Source organism: Astyanax mexicanus, chromosome 15, assembly GCF_023375975.1.
Source record: "Astyanax mexicanus isolate ESR-SI-001 chromosome 15, AstMex3_surface, whole genome shotgun sequence".
In the NCBI taxonomy this organism is placed as follows: Eukaryota; Metazoa; Chordata; class Actinopteri; order Characiformes; family Acestrorhamphidae; genus Astyanax; species Astyanax mexicanus.
Window position 1 is genome coordinate 17,289,868 of NC_064422.1, and position 23,485 is coordinate 17,313,352.

At 37.4% G+C, this 23,485-nt stretch overlaps 3 protein-coding genes across 6 annotated transcripts in view; all 3 read right to left on the reverse strand.

Moving 5' to 3' along the window:
• The window catches only part of chst3b (carbohydrate (chondroitin 6) sulfotransferase 3b), a 303,775-nt gene that overhangs the window by 207,878 nt on the left and 72,412 nt on the right, over positions 1–23,485 (reverse strand). The gene's annotated exons all lie outside the window — the stretch shown is intronic.
• Positions 1–23,485, reverse strand: part of zgc:92749 (elongation of very long chain fatty acids protein) — a 238,241-nt gene that overhangs the window by 207,459 nt on the left and 7,297 nt on the right. The window contains exon 4 of one of the 2 annotated variants that reach the window (XR_007424486.1): positions 19,686–21,871. Coding sequence is in view for 1 of the 2 variants with exons in the window: in XM_022662970.2 (XP_022518691.2) it covers positions 21,444–21,871 (428 nt within the window). In the remaining variant the exon portion in view is untranslated. Of the gene's footprint in view, positions 1–18,192; positions 21,872–23,485 lie in introns of those variants that run through there. The other variant, XM_022662970.2, reaches the window with a different exon arrangement.
• LOC103027165 (NACHT, LRR and PYD domains-containing protein 3) lies at positions 1,925–16,229 on the reverse strand. Of its 3 annotated transcripts, XM_049464867.1 has the most exons (14): positions 16,141–16,229; positions 14,234–14,455; positions 13,921–14,028; positions 13,263–13,370; positions 13,053–13,160; positions 12,646–12,753; positions 12,436–12,543; positions 12,222–12,329; positions 8,677–10,659; positions 7,675–7,848; positions 6,505–6,678; positions 5,846–6,019; positions 3,875–3,921; positions 1,925–3,787 (listed from the first exon to the last, which is right to left on the reverse strand). In XM_049464867.1, the coding sequence occupies exons 2-14, from the start codon at positions 14,383–14,385 to the stop codon at positions 3,249–3,251; spliced, it is 3,891 nt and encodes a 1,296-aa protein (XP_049320824.1). In that variant the 5' UTR covers positions 14,386–14,455; positions 16,141–16,229; the 3' UTR covers positions 1,925–3,248. The 3 variants fall into 3 exon arrangements, with proteins under 3 accessions (XP_049320824.1, XP_022518684.2, XP_049320825.1); XM_022662963.2 differs by lacking the exon at positions 13,263–13,370; XM_049464868.1 differs by lacking the exons at positions 12,646–12,753; positions 13,053–13,160; positions 13,263–13,370.

Consider the following 23,485-nt stretch of genomic DNA (forward strand, 5'->3'; position numbering starts at 1 on the left):
CACGTTGAAATGTATCTATATTTGATGCTCATGTGAACAATACTGAAAGATAAAGGCAATATAACCGAATTGATACTGATACTGAAGAAATTAGAATGCAGTGCAGCACATTAGCTGCAGATGATTCGAACATGGTTGGAGAGGAGGTGGATGGAGTCTGTTTAAATTCAATCTCATAAATTAATTTGGTTTAACCTTGATTGTTGAATTAAATGGACCAGAATGGCAACCAAAATCAAATATCACCCTGATCCTTCAGATTTAAGGCTGTAGATGCAGAGGATTATTGAAAAGGATTTAAAATGATCTCAGAACAAACATAAATTTGACTTTCTGATAAATAATGTACAAGTGAAAAAACTTGACAAACTTGAGAAAAATCAGGACAACAAGAAGAAAACTCCTGTTAAGGCATTAAAATTGTACTGTTTTCCAAGAAAAAAAAGAAACATGTAGTAAGTAGTTTGTGTGTTAGAGGGTGGAATTGAATCCTTTTTATAATAATCATGATGCATTAAACAAATGAAATCCATTATGAATTATTAGAAAACCAATTAAAAAACATAATACATTTCAATGCAAACAAAAAAGAAAAGCCAAAAAAGAAAAACAAAGCTGGCTGGTAATTGTGGTGATTATAATAGCTAGAACTGTAAATAAAACTAGTGTGCTTGCCATATTGAGTGCAGTGATGAAATAGAAATAAAACTTTACGGCAAAATCTTTATATTTTAACCTTAGAAAGGTCTTTGGTTACATGGTTCAAATGAGTTGCTCTTTTTAATGACTAGGATTAAACTTTAAGATAAGGCAGTATTTTCGAAATACTACATACAGAAGGGCAGCACAGGGGCTTAATGGTTAGCACGCTCCCTTAAAACTGGGGTCTTGGAGTCAAGTCCCTGTCTGGGTGGATTTTTAATGTTTTCCCCACAGTTTTCTGGTTGCCTCCCACAGTCCAAAAAACAATTTTAGTTTACTCCTCCAGCACCAGGGCTAGAGTAGCATTAGCATTAGCCGCTATTTCCACATTCAGAGGTAAGTATTATCAGCCTGTAGACTGCTCCTAACCCTGGCTAGCACTGCTGGAGCAGCATTAGCATTAGTCCGCTATCATTAGTTGCTACCTCTTTAACTGTTCCGAGTTGAGTATTATCGGCCTTTAGCCTGAAGCAGCATTAGCATTACCCACTAACCGCGCTAGCTCTTTTACTATTCAGAGGTGAGTATTATTAGCCGGTAGTCTGTTCCTAATCCCGGCTAGCACTGCTGGAGCAGAATTAGCATTACCCACTTAAGGTTAATGCTAATGCTCCAGCTTTATTGCTGGAAATATTAGGGAATCTAATAGAGGTGTGCCAAAAAATCGATTCACATAAGAATCTTGATTCTCATTTACTACGATTCAGAATCGATTTAAAATGTCCCAAAATCGATTCTGAGGGGCGGGTTTTAGACTGATTTTGGGCTGGGTATTTTTGTTGGACCTGGCAACCCTGGGGATAGCGCTTGTCCCTTTGGAGATCTTCCAGACACACACAGAGCGTAGGTGTTTGAGAATCACCGGTAAGATGGCAGAACAAGCACTATATTACCTTAGATTAACGTGTAGTTTCAATGTTTTATGGCAGAATGCTTCATAACAAGCATAAAAAAGATCGCTAGTAGTTAGTTTCAGTAACTGTTAGCTAGCTAACTAGCTAACTTTCCAGTTCCACCTTAAATAACGCTACAGGTGGCAGCGGGCTGCAGCATTTAAGGCGGAACGGAAAAATAACAATAAGCTAATCAGAGCTAATTTCAGCTCCTCATCACAGAGGAATTAAGGAATGGACAATATGAATTAATTTCTCCACCTCCTGCCCCCTTTCTGAAGAAATACAACGACCTTAAATTAACTAGTTAATCAGCAGCTGCTCCTGAACTTTAGCGCTCCACTGCTATCATCACATCAGCCCAGCAGCGTCACCTACACACCACCGCTAGTAGCCTGGTAATAAAGCAGTGTTATTTATTTATGTATTTATTGTTCATTAACGTCATTGTGATATCCCAGTGATTCCTCTGTCACTGAGGACCCACATTCCTGCACATTTTATTGTTTTTGTAACACATTACTTGCTCCAGGACCAGTGTATATTATGGAGGGTTTTTTTTCAATACGATTCATAAGCCAGAAGCAGAAATATTTATAATTCAAATCGTTTTGAATCAAAAATCGATTTTGAATCGAATCGTGGCCCCCAAAATCGGAATCGAATCGAATCGTGAGATAGTAATCGATTCCCACCCCTAGAATCTAACCTTACTGTAAATAAACTGAAGCGCTTTGCTCACTCAACTAAATAGTTTTCAGGAGACAAATCTGTGTACATGCAGAACTCGTTTGACTTTAAAAGAGTTATTTTTATTACAGTTTTGTTTACTTAGCTTAGCATTACTTAACTTAGTTAGCTACTCCCCCCAGCAGTTAAAAAAGTTGAAATAATGTAAAGGTTACTTTAATCTATATGGTGTTACTTTATTTATTTTTATAAAGGTCTGTTTAATATTTAGTGCAGTTTTCTCAGAACCCAAAGAGTCCCAGGGTGGTTGTAGTGTATTTGTTTTAGATATTAAGGACATTCAAATATTTTTATATTAGAAGCCCAATGTCTGCTCTTAATAATAAAAAGTTATTTTTACTGTAAAATGGTGTAAGAGCTTTATTATGCTAGTATATTATTACTGTGGCACACTGTCTTAAAGCTCTTTTGGCAGCCCAGAAGCAGGAAAAGGCATTTTCTATCATTTATCGCAATAATTTCTGGGACAATATATCGTCCTGAAAATATATCGTCCTGGCAGGTAGAGACAATTTTTTAATTAGAATATTATAATGTGCTGAATTATCGAGTTTAACTGAGAGCTTTAATGGAGGTTATAAATGCTAGTGTAGCATATAGAGATAGAGATTTAAATGTGTCTGAGAGTGAAGCGGATGAAAGTTGCGCTTGATCGTAAGGTAGTTTGTTGGATTAGCATTCTTATTTACTGGACAGTGGGAAAGCGTGAGCAACCGTCAACACGCTCACAACAGACAAACTAGGGATGTCATGGCAAAAAAACGATATCAAACAATATGTGTAGTCTAGCATATGTAATCATATAAGTGCACTACAAGGTCAAAATGTGTACCTGTAACACAAAACGCGTACATGGGTATGCTACAGTGAATGAGGCAACATTTCAGGGTGTCAGACTCAGCACTATACATGGCACAAAGTCACTGAAGAGTCATAAACGAAAATGCCTGCATAAAGAGGCTCAGTGAACCTGTACTGCAAAGTGTGAAGATGAATCAGTGTGTGTAGATCAGAAGAGACACAGTAGAAGGACAAAGTGCCAGCTGGCCAGTCCAGATACACACCTACTCTATTGCTATGAGAGCGCGGGATGGGTATGGCTGTCTTCTTGTGTTTGTGCAAGACAGAGTATTTGTTATTGTGGTAAAACAAAGCCCAGGACTTATCATTACTTCCAAATTCTGTAGGACTTTTCGAGTTCTTTGGGATTCCTTTATAAGCCATCGCAATTCCAGCTTTCCATCCACTCCACTCAGCCTCCCAGTAACAGCGTCCAGTCAGAGGCTCTCGGCACAGCACCTGAGTAAAATCAAATCTCGCTGGATGATCCGGATAGGATGGCTGCAGCTCATCATCTAATACAAATGTCACCTTTCTGTTCTCTTCACTCAGGGCCAGTTGATTGCTAATGGTGTTCATATCCAGAGTGAGCTCACAGGCATCTGCAAACAAGCAGAGAACACAGACATATGAAACATTGCAATGAACATGGTACATGAATATGGGAGCATGCCTGTGAATAAACTTACATTTTCTTACTCCAGGTTTGATTGTGGACATCCCTCCCGAATCCAAGCTAAAGAATGAAAACACAGGTATAAGAATCACAGACTTCAACTTTGTAAGATGACAGACAGAACATACCATACACATAAATGTGCTAATAATGTGCTATGAATTTTTTTTTTTTTACTTTTTTTTCACTGCAGACAATATGAATCCAAGACATTTCATGTTTTGTCTTGCAAACTTTATTTTATTTTGTAATATAAAAACCTTTCCTGCAATTTCAATTTAGTGCTAGTAATTTGACAAAAGTAGATGATAGGGGTGGGAATCGATTACTATCTCACGATTCGATTCGATTCCGATTTTGGGGGCCACGATTCGATTCAAAATCGATTTTTGATTCAAAACGATTTGAATTATAAATATTTCTGCTTCTGGCTTATGAATCGTATTGAAAAAAAACCCTCCATAATATACACTGGTCCTGGAGCAAGTAAAAACAATAAAATGTGCAGGAATGTGGGTCCTCAGTGACAGAGGAATCACTGGGATATCACAATGACGTTAATGAACAATAAATACATAAATAAATAACACTGCTTTATTACCAGGCTACTAGCGGTGGTGTGTAGGTGACGCTGCTGGGCTGATGTGATGATAGCAGTGGAGCGCTAAAGTTCAGGAGCAGCTGCTGATTAACTAGTTAATTTAAGGTGGTTGTATTTCTTCAGAAAGGGGGCAGGAGGTGGAGAAATTAATTCATATTGTCCATTCCTTAATTCCTCTGTGATGAGGAGCTGAAATTAGCTCTGATTAGCTTATTGTTATTTTTCCGTTCCGCCTTAAATGCTGCAGCCCGCTGCCACCTGTAGCGTTATTTAAGGTGGAACTGGAAAGTTAGCTAGTTAGCTAGCTAACAGTTACTGAAACTAACTACTAGCGATCTTTTTTATGCTTGTTATGAAGCATTCTGCCATAAAACATTGAAACTACACGTTAATCTAAGGTAATATAGTGCTTGTTCTGCCATCTTACCGGTGATTCTCAAACACCTACGCTCTGTGTGTGTCTGGAAGATCTCCAAAGGGACAAGCGCTATCCCCAGGGTTGCCAGGTCCAACAAAAATACCCAGCCCAAAATCAGTCTAAAACCCGCCCCTCAGAATCGATTTTGGGACATTTTAAATCGATTCTGAATCGTAGTAAATGAGAATCAAGATTCTTATGTGAATCGATTTTTTGGCACACCTCTAGTAGATGATTGTAATCATGATTTGGTACAAAAGCAGAATTCACAAAAGACTGAATCTGGAAACACATGCATAAGAAAGCTACCCTATATTTTGCAATATAAGTAGCACTATCAATAAACGTCTTTGCATTTTACAAGATACTATAAGAAATTTCTAATTCAGTAGGTCTAGCCACTGAGTGGTGGGGGCGGGGCCGTGTAGCTAACTAAATCAAGTAAAGCTAAGTTAAGTAAACAAAACTGCAATAAAAAAGAAATAGTGGTTAGTGACTAATTCTAATGCTACTCTAGTCTAATGTTGTACTGTGTAGCAGAGTGGCTTTACTGCTCTTGACCTGACTGGTAAAATGCATACATATGGCACACCGGATTATAAGGTGCACCGACGATTTTAAGGAAAATCAAAGGATTTTAAGTACACCTAATAGTGCGAAAAATATGATACTTAATGTCCCTTTTACTTCCATGCCTTTTGATGCTTGGCATCAAGTATGGGCAGAATTTTGGTTGAAGCATGTTTGCACAATGCGAATACGATCATAACCAGGATAGTAATACATTTCTGGTGGACCAATGAAAATGTGAGTGGGCTGAAAAGGTAGATATTTTTTTAGAACATTCCACATTACAATGATCACAAACTCCACTTCACAACAGACTAATTGAAGACATAATTTGAATAACTAAATTGAATCTACTACACTATTACTGAACACGTAATGATATGGATCTTATATACTTTAATTTCTTCAGCATGCAATTTGGACTGTCCACTTTAGCACAGAGCATCTTCATTCCTGATTCTCCTGGGTGGTTGTAACTCAGATCTAACTCTCTGAGGTGTGATGGGTTTGAACTTAGAGCAGAAGCCAGAGAGGCACAGCCTTCTTCTGTGACCAGACAACCAGACAGCCTGTAAAATGAAAAAAAAAAATATATATATATCAATACAAATTATTGTGAACTATAAAATATTTGCTATCAGAAAGAGATATGGATAACAGGTGATTTTTTTATGACAAGCATTTTTTGCTTTTACTGATAATTTGTAAATGCTGGCCTGTTTTATTATATTGTATTTAAAAAAAAAGAAAAAAAAAACCCTGATACTTTGATGTAGGCATCGTTAGTAGTGTACTCAGTAGTTTATGAAAACAGACATGTTCCCTGATATTGTGCCTTGTAGTCCGAAAAATACAGTAACTACATAAAAAAACTACTTATACATAAATCCTTTTTTTTTAGTAAGTAAAGTGTCTGTGATCGGCTAACCGAGCTGAAAGATGATCAGCAATCGAAATCGGCCCCAAAAACATGGATCGGTTCATCCCTAATATGATCATTTTCACCAATCTAGTATAAGTTTTATCAAAATCAGAATTAGGTTGTGAAACCTACCCCAGTATCTTCAGTTGATTGTGTGAACTTTTCAGTCCATCAGAAAGCAGCTTCACCCCTGAGTCCTGCAGGTCATTCTGACTTAGATCCAGTTCTATCAAGGGTGAATGTGGAGCCTGCAGAGCTGCTGCTACAAATTCACAGGTCTGCTCAGTGAGATTACACATAACCAACCTACAAAAAGAACAGTGTTGCAGTTACATTACCAGAGATGAAAACTCATCAGCAGTAAAGGGTGCAACACAGTGACATGTATGGAAACCAGTCCTCTATTTAGTATAATTCTGACAGATAGTTCTGTATTTAGCAGTAATGTGTTTATATTTTAGAGTAGTTATTTCTTTATGATTCAGACTAGGGATGTTTCATTTTGTTCTGTTCCTTTCTTTGTTGTTGTCCAGTTTGATTCTTTCAATATGCTACAAGAGAACACATCAGATTTAAAATTGTGACTGTTTTTGATAGCTGCAATTGTAAATAAAACTATTTTTTTCCCTCTTGTTTCTTTCTTTTATTTTTATTTTAGAGATGTTCTAATCCATTCTTACCTTGTTTCTTTTCTGTTTCTGCTCCGTTGAACATGGAACTGGCACAATTCTGGTTAGAGAACCTATTTTGAACTGGTTCGCCACATTTCCACCAACAAAAGTAGGTTCCAGATCTAGGAACATTCGTTTGCAGCAGGAAACAAAGAATACTAAGTTCTTTAGTGCAAACAGTGACCGGTTCTGTTCACCGCCGCTGTTGAAAGCTCTCTGTAGATGATGTATGATGTGACGTTTTATGGTTCCACTAAAACTGGTGAAATGCAGGCTGGTTCGCTCAAAAGTACCACAGTTCTTAAAAACACAAATGGAATTGGTTCAAGAACCAAAGTTCTTTTGGTGGAAAAGCGCTAACAGAGAGAGGGTGCAACAATCACCAGCAAGTCTTTTGGGAGGTCTCCCAGGCACTATCTATTTGGCCTCAGCAAGCTTCTGCTCTGCCATGACTTTGGGCTTACGACGCAGTTGTGGGAACTGACTGACCCCTTAACTCCTCCTGTTTTACCTTGTTTCACTGTTTTTATTAAAATGCCACAATATTGATCACACAAACTCCAGAGACGACATGGGATGGTAACAATACCAATTTAATATTAATGGTAGGAAAAAAGCTCGCAACTCTTACCTCAGTGTCTCCAGTTTACAGTGTGGATTCTTCAGTCCAGCACAGAGCTGTTTCACTCCTGAATCCTGAATGTTATTGTAACTCAGATCCAGCTTGGTCAGAGTTGAGTTTGCTGACTGCAGAGCAGAGAAAATGATTTCACAGTCCTGGGTGGTGGGTTTTATATTTGTCAGCCTGTAAGGATAATAAGATACGCATTGTTAACACTTTTTGAGACAATAAGTAAAAGGAATGATTATAACCTGTTCATATATACCTGATGCAACTTACAAATGGAGGCATGAAAACAAGAGGCAACAGAGTGGTAAGATAATGGTATGGACAAACAGTGGTGTGCTTGCAAAGTTTTTATAGCACACAACATAATTTGACCTAAGACTGAATGTCATATTTATATTCCAAATGAATGCCTGTGAATGTATGTAGTAGTTACTGCTAAATAGATAGGTATGCTAACTCAACACTACAAGAAACTTCATTATTCTTCTTTTTTTGGTGCTATTTAGTACGTAGGTTAAAAAAAAAAAAAAAAAGTTTGGCCGTTGTGGGTCACAAATAATTTATATCCACATCTTTTCAAAGAAGATGACCTGCATCTATGGTTGCAGAGATTAAATTAAAACATGCAGTTTCAATGCATGCAGAAAGAGCAGTTTCCTATGCAGAGAAACTAGGGAATGACTATTAATGGGAATCGCAACTTTATGCCCTAAACACACCCCTGATTTATTAAGAGTACATGTCTTTTGCACGGTTTGAGATGAGCAAGGGGTACTTTTCCCGTCATTAGCAAATAGCAAAGACACAGTCACCTATAGTTTTTTTCTTCATAAAATGGTAAAAGAATACATAAAGATGTGAGTGAATGGTTGAATTATACCCTTTCTACCTTACATGTAGGTCCTCTTCTTTGGACTCTAACTGAGTATATTATAGGTAGGTTTATTAACATTGTGGATGTAACATATAAATGGGTCAACTGTCTTAAGACTTAGAACTCACACAGCCTTTCTGCAGTTCCTCACAAGTGGGATCAGTCTCTTACGTCCATCCTCTGAGGTGTTGTATGTCTTTGGGTCAAACTCATCCAATACTTCATCAGTCAGCTGTAGCATAAAAGCCATGCTTGTGCATTCCCATTGCGTGAGCTTCTTCTTCGTTTTCAGCAAAGCCTTGTTTTCTATCTGAAAAATTTGATTCTTCATTTCAATAAGGCAGTGTGAGAAATTCATCCATCTCTCAGGGCTGACGTTCTTTGGATGTTTCTGTTTGACGCGTTGAATATTCTCAAGGAACTGCTCCGAGACGTAACTTTTCGGTCTTAGTATGTGAGTAAGGAGTTTCCAGTTGGACTGTGCCGAGATGCCATAAAGAAACCGGAGAAAGAGATCCAGGTGTCCAGTCTTACTCTTCAAAGCACTGTCCATGGCAGAAGTCAGAAATTCATCCACAAATCGTCCATGTGATTTTGGGTTCCGAGTCTGGAAAATCTTCAGTACGGCACTTTTCTTCTCTAGACAAGCGTGAAATGCAAAAATGGCTGCAAAAAACTCTTGAAAGCTCAAATGCACAAAGCAGTAGACCTTCTTTTGATAAAGCACAGATTCCTTCTTAAAGATTTCAGTGCACATGCCAGAATATACTGACGCCTCAGTGACATCAATGCCACATTCTAACAGATCCTCCTCATAGAACAGGATATTGCCCTTGATCAGCTGTTTGAAGGCCAGCTCAGCAAGTTTCAGAATCATCTCCGCATTACATTTCACTGGATCTTGCTCATTGCTCACATGATACTTCTGCATCTTTGTTTTTGTCTGCATGAGCATGAAGTGTATGTACATTTCTGTCAAAGTTGTGGGAATATTTCCAAAAGAATCTTGATTCAGCAGGTTCTGAATCACAGTGGCTGAAATCCAACAGAAGATCGGTATGTGGCACATTATGTAGAGCGTTTTGGATTTTGCAATCTGTGAGAAGACTCTGTTGGCCTGCGACAGATCACTGATTTTCTTTTTGAAGTACTCCTCTTTCTGGGGGTCATCAAATCCCTGGATTTCTGTCACACGGCTGATGTATCGAGACGGGATCTGATTGGCTGCTGCTGGGCGTGAGGTTATCCAGAGGAGAGCAGAGGAAAGCAGATCTCCAATGATGATTTCTGTCATTAATGTACCCACTGATGATTTCATGGTCATGCTAGAAACTTTCTTACTTTTTGATGCTGTTAGGCTAAGGGAAATTCTGCTTTCATCCAGACCATCAAAGATGAACATAACTTTGCAGCTGTCCAATATCTTCAGATCCAGTTCTTTAAGCTCAGGATGGAATATGCACAGAAGTTCATGAAGACTGTACTGATCATCTTTAATCAGGTTCAGCTCTCGGAACGGAAGAAGAAACACAAAATCTACATCTTGATTGGCTTTTCCCTCTGCCCAGTCAAGAATGAACTTTTGCACCGAGACTGTTTTTCCAATTCCTGCAATTCCTTTAGTTAGCACTGTTTTGAACCTTCCCTCTGCTGGTCCTTTTCTTTCATAATGATTTTCCAATTCTTGTTCTGGTAAGGGCTTGAAGATGTCATTGCAATTGACTGGGATGCCCTTAACGCATTCCCCTAACAATTTCTGAACTTGCAAAACTTCATGTTCTTCATTCACACCTTTATTCTCTCCTTCTACGAGGTAGAGCTGAGTATAAATGCTGTTCAGGAGGGTTTTGTTTTCGTGCGTCGGGATTCCCTCAAATAAGCACTCATACTTCCTCTTCATACTGGCTTTATGGGTCACTAAGACTTTCTGAAGAGTGTCTTCAACTTGTGGGTTATGCTGCATACACTCCTCAGTATTTCTAGGTGATGGTAATGTAGACTCTGTTGTAGATTTTGTTTTGTGCTGAAGAGAAGCACATGTTCCAGATGAACCAGAATGCCCACAGCTGCTACCGGCTGGATCTTTAAGAATTTGATTGCAGACTCCATGTCTAAATGAATGAAAGAAACAATAAAAGACACTGACAAACACTGTTTACAGGGCTTCCTGAGATAGAAAATGGCAAGTAATATTATTCTTCATGACACAAATATCATTGTATATCCTAAACAAAGTTATAATTCATACATCTTAACATCCATCCATCTTAAACCATAATTACCTAACACTTCATAGTGTTAAACTGAACATCCTACAACCTCATAGTTTCATTCTAATTATGCTATTATTATATTGCTTTTGTGAGGATATAACATACAAGTACATGTATAATACTGACATTCCGATTACCACTGTGCAGAGACTTTACCATCACAATCACTATTTCTAAAACTGTGGTGTGAGTAATGACTTCAGGCTACACAAAAGGTTTGGTTTATGTAAGATTATTGAAATATTTAGACTTTTACTGAACTTAAAGAGCTCCTGCAGAAAACTCATTCAGTGTGCTCTTTCTTGGCAGTTGGCCTACTTAAATACACCTGATTCTTTTATTGTTACCAGATAAAGTGGGTGTATTTATGTAGGACAACTACCAAATTATGCTGGAGCTCTATAGGACTTAAGTTGTGCACCATTTATTTTTCAAGACTAAGTTAGATTTGTCGTCATAGTTATGAACTTGTACTGTTATGAACTTGTACTGTTATGAACTTGTACTGTTATGAACTTGTACTGTTATGAACTTGTACTGTTATGAACTTGTACTGTTATGAACTTGTACTTTTTATTTTTATATTGAGCGAGCTTGTAAATACTCTGCATGGTTGTGGCAAAATAAAGGTGACTGACATATAAACAAATTCCTGCCATTCATCTGTTTTTTTCTGGTGCTTCAGACCTATTGCCCAACTCTACCCATAAAGCGTGCCCTTTACTACTTTTTTTGTAGTTTTGGACCACGTTTTATCACACTGCTCAAAACATGCAAAGAGCATATACTACTGTATTTTTAGCACTATTAGGCACACTGGATTATAAGGCGTGCACCATCAATGAACGTCTATTTTCTGGTCTATTTTCTGGTCTATTTTCATACATAAGGTGCACCGGATTACAGGGCACATTATGCAACACTAGTGAACATTGGTGTCACCATGTTTTCCTTCTAATTTAGTAGTTCTTGCTTTGTGCGATTAGCACTAGTAAATGCCGCCTGACAGCGCTACACTGAGCAACATTGAGTGTTCAGGTAAGCCAGGGTGATATTAGCTAGCGGTTCATCCCACATAGCTTGTTTTAACATGGTAAACAAGCAGACTACAGTCCAATATTCTCGCCTCTGTGCGGCGAAAGCACAGAGTGGCTAATGTTAATACAGTTAGTGGCTAATGCTAATACTGCTGCAGTCTCGTGCTGGAACTGAAACTGAAACTCCTGTATAATCCTGCTCCTTACAATCTTACTTGTGAAATTTCTACACAAGCCGCATCGGATTATTAGGCACACTGATGATTGTTGGTAAAATTAAAGGAATTTAAGAGCGCCTTATAGTGCAAAAAAAACAGTAAATGCTATTTACAAAGCATATCCTCTAGTCTCATGTGTTCTGACCTGGATTGCTTTGGTCCATCACTGAAAGCAGGAGGCTCAAACATGGAGTGATCACACTTCATAGACACACAGCTGGGCTCTGAAGATGCTGTTCTATTAATCTCCAGCCTGGTGAACAGAGACATGTACACTGGACATGAATAATCTAGCATGAAATAGAATAGCTTTATTTGTTCTTATACCAAGTATAACGAAATTAAGGTTAACATCTTACCTAAGGTCATTGAATACACCACTGAAAGCAGGAGGTTCAAACATGGAGTGGCCACTCTTTATAGAAACACCGCTAGGAACTGGAGGTGCTGTTCTATGGTTCTCCAACCTGGTGTAATGAAAATCTCTTCAGTTTGCTATATGCGGGATATAAGGAACTTAATCCATATGTGCACAGCACAAATGTCTCTTCAACCAACTATTACCTTACCTTGGGCGTATAGACCCATTACTGAAAGCAGGGGGCTCAAACATGGAGTGGCCACTCTTCATAGAAACACAGCTAGGACCTGGAGGTGCTGTTCTGTGGTTCTCCAACCTGGTGTAAAGAGAAATTTGTAATTGAACAGTATGTTAATTTATTCATATGTGGAAATCTGTAGTTTAACATAGTTCTCACGTAGTTCACTATTTAAAAACAAAAATGCATTTAAGATTTAATCAGAAATATGCATGCTTTGTGATGTCAGTTTTAATAAAGCTCAAAAATGTCCATTTTGGAGAGTTTAGTTATGAACAGGCCAAAATGCAGAAAAAAACTCAAACATACTCTAAATATATGTGGATGGTTTGCTATTGGCACAGCATGAAGGTCTCTGGATACATCTACTATCTTACCTTGAGCATTTTGCTTCATCACTGAAAGCAGGAGGCTTAAACATGGAGTGGTCACTCTTCATAGAAACACAGCTAGAAACTGGAGACGCTGCTCTATGGTTCTCCAACCTGGTGTAAACAAAAATGATTTAGTTTGCTATAGACTGGACAGAAAGTACGTAATTCATATGTGCCCAGCATAAATATTTATTGATTCATCTAATACATTACCTTGGGTGTTTAGACCCATCACTGAAAGAAGGAAGCTCAAACATAGAGTGGTCACTTTTCATAGAAACACAGCTAGGAACTGGAGACGTTGCTCTATGGTTCTCCAACCTGGTGTAAAGAAAAATCTCTTTAGTTTGCTATACACCGGACAGAAAGGACTTAATTACTATGTGCACAGCGCTGCATTTACACTGCTCCTCTGATATGTGTCCTCAGTGCAGTGTATGAAAACAGTTTAGTTAAGCTTTCAAGCGTTCCAGAGAAGCATGGGAGAAAAGCTAAAGATCGCGGTTTCAGGCTTCCCTGTCCTTTACGATCAATCACTGCTGATTTACAGGGACTCTGATCAATGTAATACAGCGTGGAGAAAGGTTGCTGAGATTGTTGGGGTCTCTGGTGGGTTTTGAAAATGTTAATATATTATTTAATTGTTAGCCTATATGCTGCTCACTAGACAGTGTTATGAAGCTCAAGCAAACATTTATATTTATAAATATACATTTATATTTATTAGTTTATGGGCAATAAAGCTTGTAAAAAACATTTACCATTTAATAAAATGCACCCAGTCGGAGTGGGGCAGTGCGTTCATGTGCACTATTGCAACTGAGCAGTGCAAATGCAGAGTAAAGGTCTCTTGAACCATCTAATATTGTACCTAGGGTGTTCAGGTCCATCACTGAAAGCAGGAGGCTCAAACATAGAGTGGTCACTCTTCATAGAAACACAGCTAGGAACTGGAGATGCTGCTCTTTGCGACTCCAACCTGGCAAGTACACAGCAAAAGTGTCTTCTGAACTTATGATTAACAGTACTCCAACACGTTTTTGTATCCTGATGGTAAACATATCCTCCTGAACATATTGTGGGAACAAAAAAAATCACTGTTCTATGGGTGTATAAGCAATATGCTGCTACTGGTATACACATAAATATATATATTACCCATCCCCAACTTAAACCATCCTTACCTAGGGCGTTTTGCTTCATTTCTAAAAGCAGAACGCCCGAACATGGAGTGGTCACTCATCGTAGAGACCCAGCTAGGAACTGGAGAGGCCACTCTCTGGATCTCTGGGATGTCAGCAGAGCCAGCGACATCATTCTCCTCACGAAGGCTCATTTTACAGGCAGGTTCACCTTCATGTTTTGTCTATTGACATTTATCTTCTATTTACAGCTCCAAGCATGTCCTTATGAAAAAAGAAAGAAAAACATCTAATCAAGTCAAGAGGATCTTCCTGGGTCTTGGTACAGATACCACAGAACACCTTCAGAGTCCACCTCAATGAGAGAGGGGTTTTTCAGCCCTGGGGCCAACTGGCCTTCAGCATAACTCTACAGAATACATTAATAGTGGCCCAAGATTATGTTTTGTTTTTTCCTTTTACAGAGATAGCAGTACATTGCACCACTGTGTTATAGACATCAGCTAAAATAAAGAGCCATTTTAATATAAAACTAAATGTTATAGGTTTATAATAGAAGCTTTAATTGGACAATACGTTTCTAATGGTGGTGCTTGTAGTTAAGTGCCATTTAAAATGAAATTGTTCCACTATAAGTCATGATAAACCTGTATTTAGGTTCCAGAGCCATTGTTTATTACTTCAGAAACCACTGCCTTTAACAAAAAAATTAAGTTATGATATTTCTCCACATTGGTAGATTTGTATGTTAGTCATTGGGACTGGCCAATAATAAAAAACACAACGCTATACAGTTTACAGACAGACAGGCATACTTGCTACCCTCTGTAAAAATTGGTGGTAGTTCCATCATGCAGTGGGGCTGTGTGGCCAGTGAAGGTACTGGGAATGTTGTTAAAGTAAAGGTTCACATGGATATTAGTCAATATCAACTTGAGAACAGTTGAAGTTGCGCCAGGCCTGGAGACTTTAACAAGACAACGACCCTAAACACTGCTCAGAATCTACTAAGGCAACAAGTCATCATGGTCATCTCAATGATCATCTCAACTGTTATTAAAAACCAGAGTTATTCCACCAAATATTGGTTTCTGAACTTTTAAAACTTTATGAATATGAACTTGTTTTCTTTGCATTATTTGAGTTCTAAAAGCTCTATTTTTTGTTAGTTCAGCCATTTATCTTTTTCTTCATATAAATGCTCTAAATTACAATATATATTTTTTCAATTTGGGAGAAATGTTGTCCGTAGTTAATAGAATAAAACATCAATGTTTATTTTACTCAAACATGTACACATAAATAGCAAAAGCAGAGAAACTGATTCAGAAACTAAGGTGGCCTCTTAATTTTTTTCCAGAGCTGTATTTACCCGAGTTAAATCAGCAAGCTAGCTAGCTTAGCTAGAGGTTAGCTAGGTTAAAATTACTAGCTAGCCCACAGCTGCATTTAAGCCTTAACTTACAAATGATAAAAAAGACAATAAAAAAATAATCGTCAGATTACCTGACTACTTACATAGTCATACGTTGCAGCCCTATTGGCTATATTAGCTTAAAAAAAAAAGTGTAACCAGGCTACATTACCGCAGCTGTGGGCCAGATGGTAATGTTAACCTAAACTTATAAATATGGATTAAAATGACCATCTTAATCACAATACACACAACTGCAGCTATGTTTATATTATATTTAAATGTTACCTCAGGTTTTCTAAACGAAACATTTATAATTAACATAGTTAGGTTTATATTAACCAGTCGCATAATGTAACCCCAGCTATGCTGAGCTTTTCTAGCAGCCTCGTTTTCCCGCCGAAAACTCTCCCTCAGTGTATCTAGCTAAATCTGTGCGTCTAAACCGAAAGCTCTGTATAATAAACTTTATCTGTAAACATAGACTATATATATCTGTACACATTCAGCGAGGACCAACACATTGCAGACTTACTAAAACTGAAGAAAAAACACCGGGAAAAGTGCAATCCCTTCTCTCTGCTCTTCACTGACTTCCGGTTTCCCTCAGTCCACTCTTTCCCACACAAACCCGCGCAGGACCTGGGCGCGCTCCATCCAGTCGTGATCATGCCTACACCCTACCCCCCTTGTCTTTTTGTGATATTGCCAGTGTTTGTGCACTGTACACTAGCACTCTGACTCAGTAGTGCTATAAGTCATTCAGTAATTAAACTGTGCGTTATGTTCTACTCTACCATATCATACTGTAGAGTTGTTGACTACACCCTACGTTGATTAAGAGCAGTTTAGTTAAAAGTGAACCAAGAGTGACACAGTCTGCTCTTCCCTGACATTCAGTTCCCTATCTGCACTCTCTTCCTCACAATCCCGTGCAGGACCTGGGTGCGTTCCATTCAGTCGTGATCATGCCTACACCCTAAAACAAAAGTCATGGGACACAATTAAAGTTTCTGTTGCAGGACTTTTAGTATATCAATGTAGTATGAGGGCCATTCCACTGAATTGGTGCAATTTACTTGTTGTATCTCTTTCAAGTTAAACCTATTTTTTATCTTTGAATCTAAAAACACATGTATTTAACTATTCTAAACATGTACTGGTCAAACTCCGACAGCTTTACTTAATTTTTTAAGTAGGTTTCTAAGGTTTCTAAGCCAAATATGGTTACAAAACTAATTAAAGATTTAAAAAACAAGTCCAGTAATTCCTTTGATTTTCTCCCAAGAATGTCTTTATTTTAAGGAAATGGTTTACTGCATGTTCAAAGAATTGATGTTTATGATTTAAAAAAAATAACTTTTGTAACTGGCACTCACTTTTACTTTTTATGTTTTGAGTAACAGGACTTAAAGTAACAAGAATGAGTTTTTAGCATAGAAATAGCAATAACAAGATAAATAGCTAAATGGCGACTATGCTAATAGTATGAGGACACTAAGCACATTCTAGTTTTCCCAAAATAAACAGAAAAACAAATGAAGGAACTTAATTTTGATCTTCTTATGATCTTCAGAAGAACCAACTGATGTAACTTCCTGTTGTAAATGTGACTTGTAGAACGTTCCAGACTTTTCAGATGGAGTAATATTTTACGATAACAAGTATGAGTGAAACCCAGGGATACAACTAAAATGTGTATTTTAACTTAAATGTTATGGATTTATTATGAAAAAATAATATTTTTAAAGCATAGCTGGGATTTGGAGTCACACAACAATGCAAAAAAATCTCTGAAGGATTTTAATAATTATATTTCATGGTAAAGGTTATAGTTAGAGAGCGGGGACAGGTAACAAATACTATTTCTCTTAGTGTCCTAAGTAATTTTTATTTATGTTTTGAATTACATATTTTACTGTTGCATTTAGGTCAATGTACAAGACACTATGCTTAATAATAAAATGTATTTTAAAGTTATTTTGTGTGCACATTTATACATATGATTTCCTGGGGACAGAAATGGCACCCATTTGGTGGAATGGCCCCTGTATCAGGTTTCTCCAGATTCCAAGAGTCTTTTAAAAGTGCAAGAAAGAATATGCACTGCTCTCTGGCTTCATCTGTAATTCCTCTACAGAAAAGATGTATACTTTTAATAGTTTCAGAGTTCTCTGTGTTTCTGTGTGAATTGTGCAATGTGTTGTGTAAATGTTCCAATACTGCTTTACTAAAGACAAAGACTTTGTAAACTGACAGTTTTTTTAATCTAGTTCAAATGCTCAGTTTATTTCCATTGCTACTTACTTCACTTTTTTCTTTAGTTTCCTTTTTTAAACAATTTATTTTCATTGCTACTTACTTTAAACAATTTTAAACAACAAAGTATATTACATCATACTTATAACATACTACACTACACATTACCTAAAAATGTAACTAGCCACACATTCACTGACCACAACATTTGTGGACATATTTAAACTAATGCTATTGTGAATAGTAATATGTTTGTTTTTCATTTTGTTTAAAATAAAACAAGGTTAAGGTAAAGCACCAATTATTATAGTGAAAGATGTAAAACATATTTATATAGAGAGTAAAAGTTTTATTTTATTAAGTATAAACTCTCAGGCAAGAGGAAGGGAGGCACTTTTTGGGGTGGTCTCAGAAAAAAAAAATAATACAATGAAATACTTGTAAATAAGCTTGGTTGAACTAAGAATCTCACTCATATCACATTTCTCAATCAATGCTTCTTCATTTCAGTCCCATTTTCCAGAACAATCTAACAAAACAGGAGTCAGACTCAAAAGCAGAGCCTGGAATGATGATTCAACACCTTTAAAACCAACATTGTGCAGAAAACATTTTCATCAAATATTAAATTAATACTACTTAATACAACTTAATACAAAACTCAGAATTTCTGAGTGAAAAAATGGCAGAAACATAACGTAAACAATCAGACAGAGATATCTGCGTGTGTTAGTATGATTAAGAATTAGTGTTCTAAATTATAAACAATGACTTATACTCACACATATTTAAAACAATATATGAAAAAAATTACAGTGCATTATGTTGTGTAGTGTAAATCAAAAATAAGACTTAAGTGCTTTATGTTGGGATTTCCGGCACATTACACGGATATTACAGTACATCACAAAAATATAGACTGGCATACACACATAAAAACAGCTGGATGGATGTTCTGAAGATATATCAAATAATGTGACTATTAAGAAACTATGCCACTGAACAGGATATTGTCTTTAAAAAATTACATTACAATCTAGACTATTTTAGCTAATCTCAAAATCATACAAACCTTCAGGTGTTTGAGAAAACTGGTTTAGGACAAATCCTGCTTGACAGTGCTTTTAAATCAACTACAGAGACTTAATGGGCCCATATCACATTGGTTGGTTTTGCTGTAAAGACAGGTTAAAAAAAAAATATATATATATATATATATATATATATATATATATATAAACCTACATAAACATAATGTGTACCAAAGATATTTTTGTATTCCAGAAAACACAGTTTTACTTCTCCACAGCTTAATGCTGGGAGTTATATACCTCTGTAGAACACATCTGACATAGGCATAGGCATAACAGGTTGTAAATACAGCTCTGGAAAAAAATAAGAGACCACTTCAGTTTTTGAATCAGTTTCTCTGATTTTGCTATTTATACGTATATATTTGAGTAAAATGAACATTGTTGTTTTATTCTATAAACTACAGACAACATTTCTCCCAAATTTCAAATAAAAATATTGTCATTTAGAGCATTTATTTGCGGAAAATGAGAAATGACTGAACTGACAAAAAAGATGCAGAGCTTTCAGACTTTAAAAAATGCAAAGAAAACAAGTTCAAATTCATAAAGTTTTAAGAGTTTTTTCGTCAATTTTCGGTGGAATAACTCTGTTTTTTAACACAGTTTTCATGCATCTTGGCATGTTCTCCTCCACCAGTCTTACACACTGCTTTTGCATAACTGTATGCCACTCCTGGTGCACTTATTCAAGTAGTTCAGTTTGGTTTGATGGCTTGTGATCATCCACATTCCTCTTGATTATATTCCAGAAGTTTGGTAAAATCAAAGAAACACATGATTTTAAGTGGTCTCTTATTTTTTCCCAGAGCTGTATTTTATATAAATACAGAGAGAGTCAGAAATAGTCAACATACCAGAACAACAGAAGTGTCATTCTGAAATCTAGCTGTCAGATCTGTATCAGTTCCTAAGCAGGTAAAGCCTGCAGGTGTGTTCAGCCTGCAGCCAGTTAGCCTCAATTACACTAGCATACGTTTTTCATTTCTGAGTAACCTAAAGCACATTCATACACATATCAGTATGTTTGTACTTAATATTTTTAAGTCAGTGCAAAGATAAGGCTGGAATCAAACTGGACCCCTGAACTGGGCCCAAACAGATCTTGTGAGCTGGCTTCAGTACTGATTACATTTCAGGTTTGTAAAAAAATTGTTAATCACTACTATCTATCTATACAGTACGGTAAAACACATCATTAACATTTTTTAAAAAAAACAATACAGGTCAAAAAGTTTTACAAATATTAATATCCCTCCAAAGAAACAAAAGAGAAAAAAAAAAGAATAAATCAAAAGCAATTAAGAACGGATAATATTTAGATATATTTTTCCAGGCTGTGTAGTGTACAGTGGTTGTGAATGGAGACAGAATATCTGAAGCTCTAAAGGCTAAAGCTAAAGCTGTTAGCTCACAGAATGCTATTACACCATATGTTTGAATACAAACATGCTCTAAAACCCGTTTTTAAAATCCCATGTAATTAAAATGATGGTATACTAGATTTCTCAGATTTTTCAACTGGAGTATTCTGGGATTTCTGTGGGAGTGCAGGTGTGTGTGTGTGTGACAGAGAGAGAGAACGATCACCTGAGAGTCTTCAGCACAGTGATGCTGTTTCAACAGTTTGGAGGAAAATGAAGGGGAGGAAAATAGTGGATGGCTGGATAGATAACTTGCTGGATTTGTATTTTTGCTAACTGGCCATAAATCAATGTTGATAAACAAGGAGGTCAAAATACATGCCCATTACACAAAATGTAAACATCTTGGCAGGTTTGGATCGATTTTTGGCATTGAATCATCTGAATTGAGATGCATCAAAAGCCTTATCTGGATAGCCTTTCTCAGATGTCCTCTGAGAAAATTACAGGCTGAACTATCTACTGTTTTTTGCTGAACTCCGTGGTCCTTTGGTAATTTTAGTCCTGTCCGGATGCACATCTCTGAGATTCTTCTCCTCAGGTTTAAGAAAATAGCTATTGATCCACTGCAACACGCCGCAATTACACGTTTCAACAGAGATTCACGTAAAACACAACAGCGAGTGGAAATGGAGGAGCTACTGAACCAAACGTGGCACTGACAGAGGGACACAGACGCGTTTCCATTTGGCTTTGTCCCAAACCGAAATAAGAGTCAGTGTCTGTTTTTGCTCCAGTGTCTTTTAGAGCGCTTAGACGCCACCATCGTGTTCCGTGTGAAAAACCTAATGTCATGTGACTGAGAAAGCCAAAAAAACTCACTGGTCCTCCTGTTTTTTCAATTGCAGTCTGGATGCAATAGTTTTATCACTGAGTAGAAGTGCGAAATATTTTTCACAGATGTCCCCCTGAGAAACTAATCCTATCTGGATAGGGCTTACGAATCAAACATTTCCACCCTCCCTACTGTTATATTTCTCTTTTTTTGTGTGCCTTCCCCAACTCTAGACCCACCTTCCAGTGCCTCTACCCCTCACTGGCCACCACTCCCCTGTACAGTTCCCTTATTCAGCCTTAGCCCCCTTCCTCTTATCCTTCTTCAGGTAGGTCTGGTAGAAGAACCAGCTAAACAGCAGCAGGTAGCTGAGGTACATCAGCGAGCCCCACATAATGTTCTGCATGTTGGAGGCGCAGTGGACCTCATGGTGCCAGAAGTAGACGAGTGCAAGGACGGTCAGACCCATGGCCATCTGCAGGATCTGCATGGAGGTGATGAGAATGGCACAGGCCTTGGGAAGCTGTATTCCAGCTGCTTTAGCTGTGTAGTAGCTGTACATCAGTGCATGGACCGAGTAGTTCATGGTCATGAACCAGCCGCCCCCAGCCACATGATCCTTGTAGGAGGCCCAGGTGTACAGCAGCACCGTGATGTGGTGGTACCAGTGCAGGAAGATCAGACGCTGCTTACGGAGAACGATGAAGACTGTGTCACCTGAGGAAAAGAGTAAAAACTGTATATTAGAGAAGAAAATCTGGGTAACACTACAATAAGGGTACATTATTGTATTTATTGTATTTATTATTATTTACACCATTCTAAACATTAAAATTTAGTAATGCTTAACAAAAATATTTTAACCAGTGTTAATTAATAAATGTTTGAAATATTTATTTAACAATTTAACCATTTAACAATGTTTACTACTGTCTTATATAATGTTAATTGTTCCCCATTAAAACGTTTTAACACAGTCTGTATAGTATGTTAGTTAGAGACTTAGATAGATGGACCAATCAGAGATTTTGGGAGCGTTACTGATCACTGATTGTCTTTCTGCTCAATTAGTCAATCGCTGATACTGATCGTGGTTGGGGCTTGATACCACATTATTAATCTTTGCAGGTATTACTTGGTAACGTGTCGTTATGCAGTGCATCTGTACTTAATATGCCATACACTGTCTCACAATATAAAATGTCTTGTATACTTTTTGGAATAAACCACATTAAAAACACTGTTGACGATCTGATCATCTCATTTCATTTGAGAAATAGCAGCCAATCATGCTTATTTCGATACCAATGCATAGCTAATTGATCTTTCTATTTCTAAATCAGTGTCAAGTATAGAGAAACTCTGTGACAACTTGTATGTTTTCTTTCTTTATTTATTTTTCACAGCATTGCTAAAGTATCGGAGCAGACTTAGTATCAGCAGATCCTCAAAATCAAATGACTTGGGAGCAAAAAAAATAAAATAAATGTGATTGGGACATTCTTAGACAGGATGTAGTAAAACTAACTAAGTGTTTTATAAGTGATTTAAAAAACATCCCACCCTATCAGATTCTGACATACAAACAAACAAAAGTAAGGTATTTAGTTGATGCTCTTATCCACAGCTACTTATAAAGCCACTTGCATTACAGAGGCAGTTCAGTGTAGTGTTAGAGGAGACACCAATAATTGAACCCTAGCTAAATAATGAGTAAATAACAATGACTAAATTATGGTTGTTGTTTTTTTTCTTAACACAAGTTCTGGGATCAGAGGTTTTCCAGCTCTTATTTAATGAAATTTGGGTAAAAGCATTATGAACTTTATGGTCAGCAGCTCACACTTACCTAGGCACTGAAACACATTGCTTCTACTACCTACCATATTTTTCACACTATAAGGTGCACCTAAAATGCCTTATGTATGTACCAGTCAGGTTATAAGGAGCAGTAAAGCCACTCCGCTAAACTACAGCATTATACAGGAGTTTCAGTTTAGCCTGAGGCATAGAGTCTGGAGCAGCATTAGCATTTGCTGCAAAGCTCTAAGTCTTTTGATGTTCAGAGGTGAGCATTATCGGACTGTAGCCTGCTGCTAACCCTGGCTAGCACTGCTGAAGTAGCATTAGCGTTAACCACTAACTGTGCTAAGCGCTAGCTCTTTTGCCGTTCAGACGTAAGTATATCAGACTGTAGTCTGTGTATTTACTGCGTTAAAACAAGCTACACAGGATGAACCGCTAGCTAATTTCACCCTGGCTTACGGAACACTCAGGGTTCCTCAGTGTAGAGGTGTCGGGCGGCATTACTGTAAATGCGGGAATTTAAGC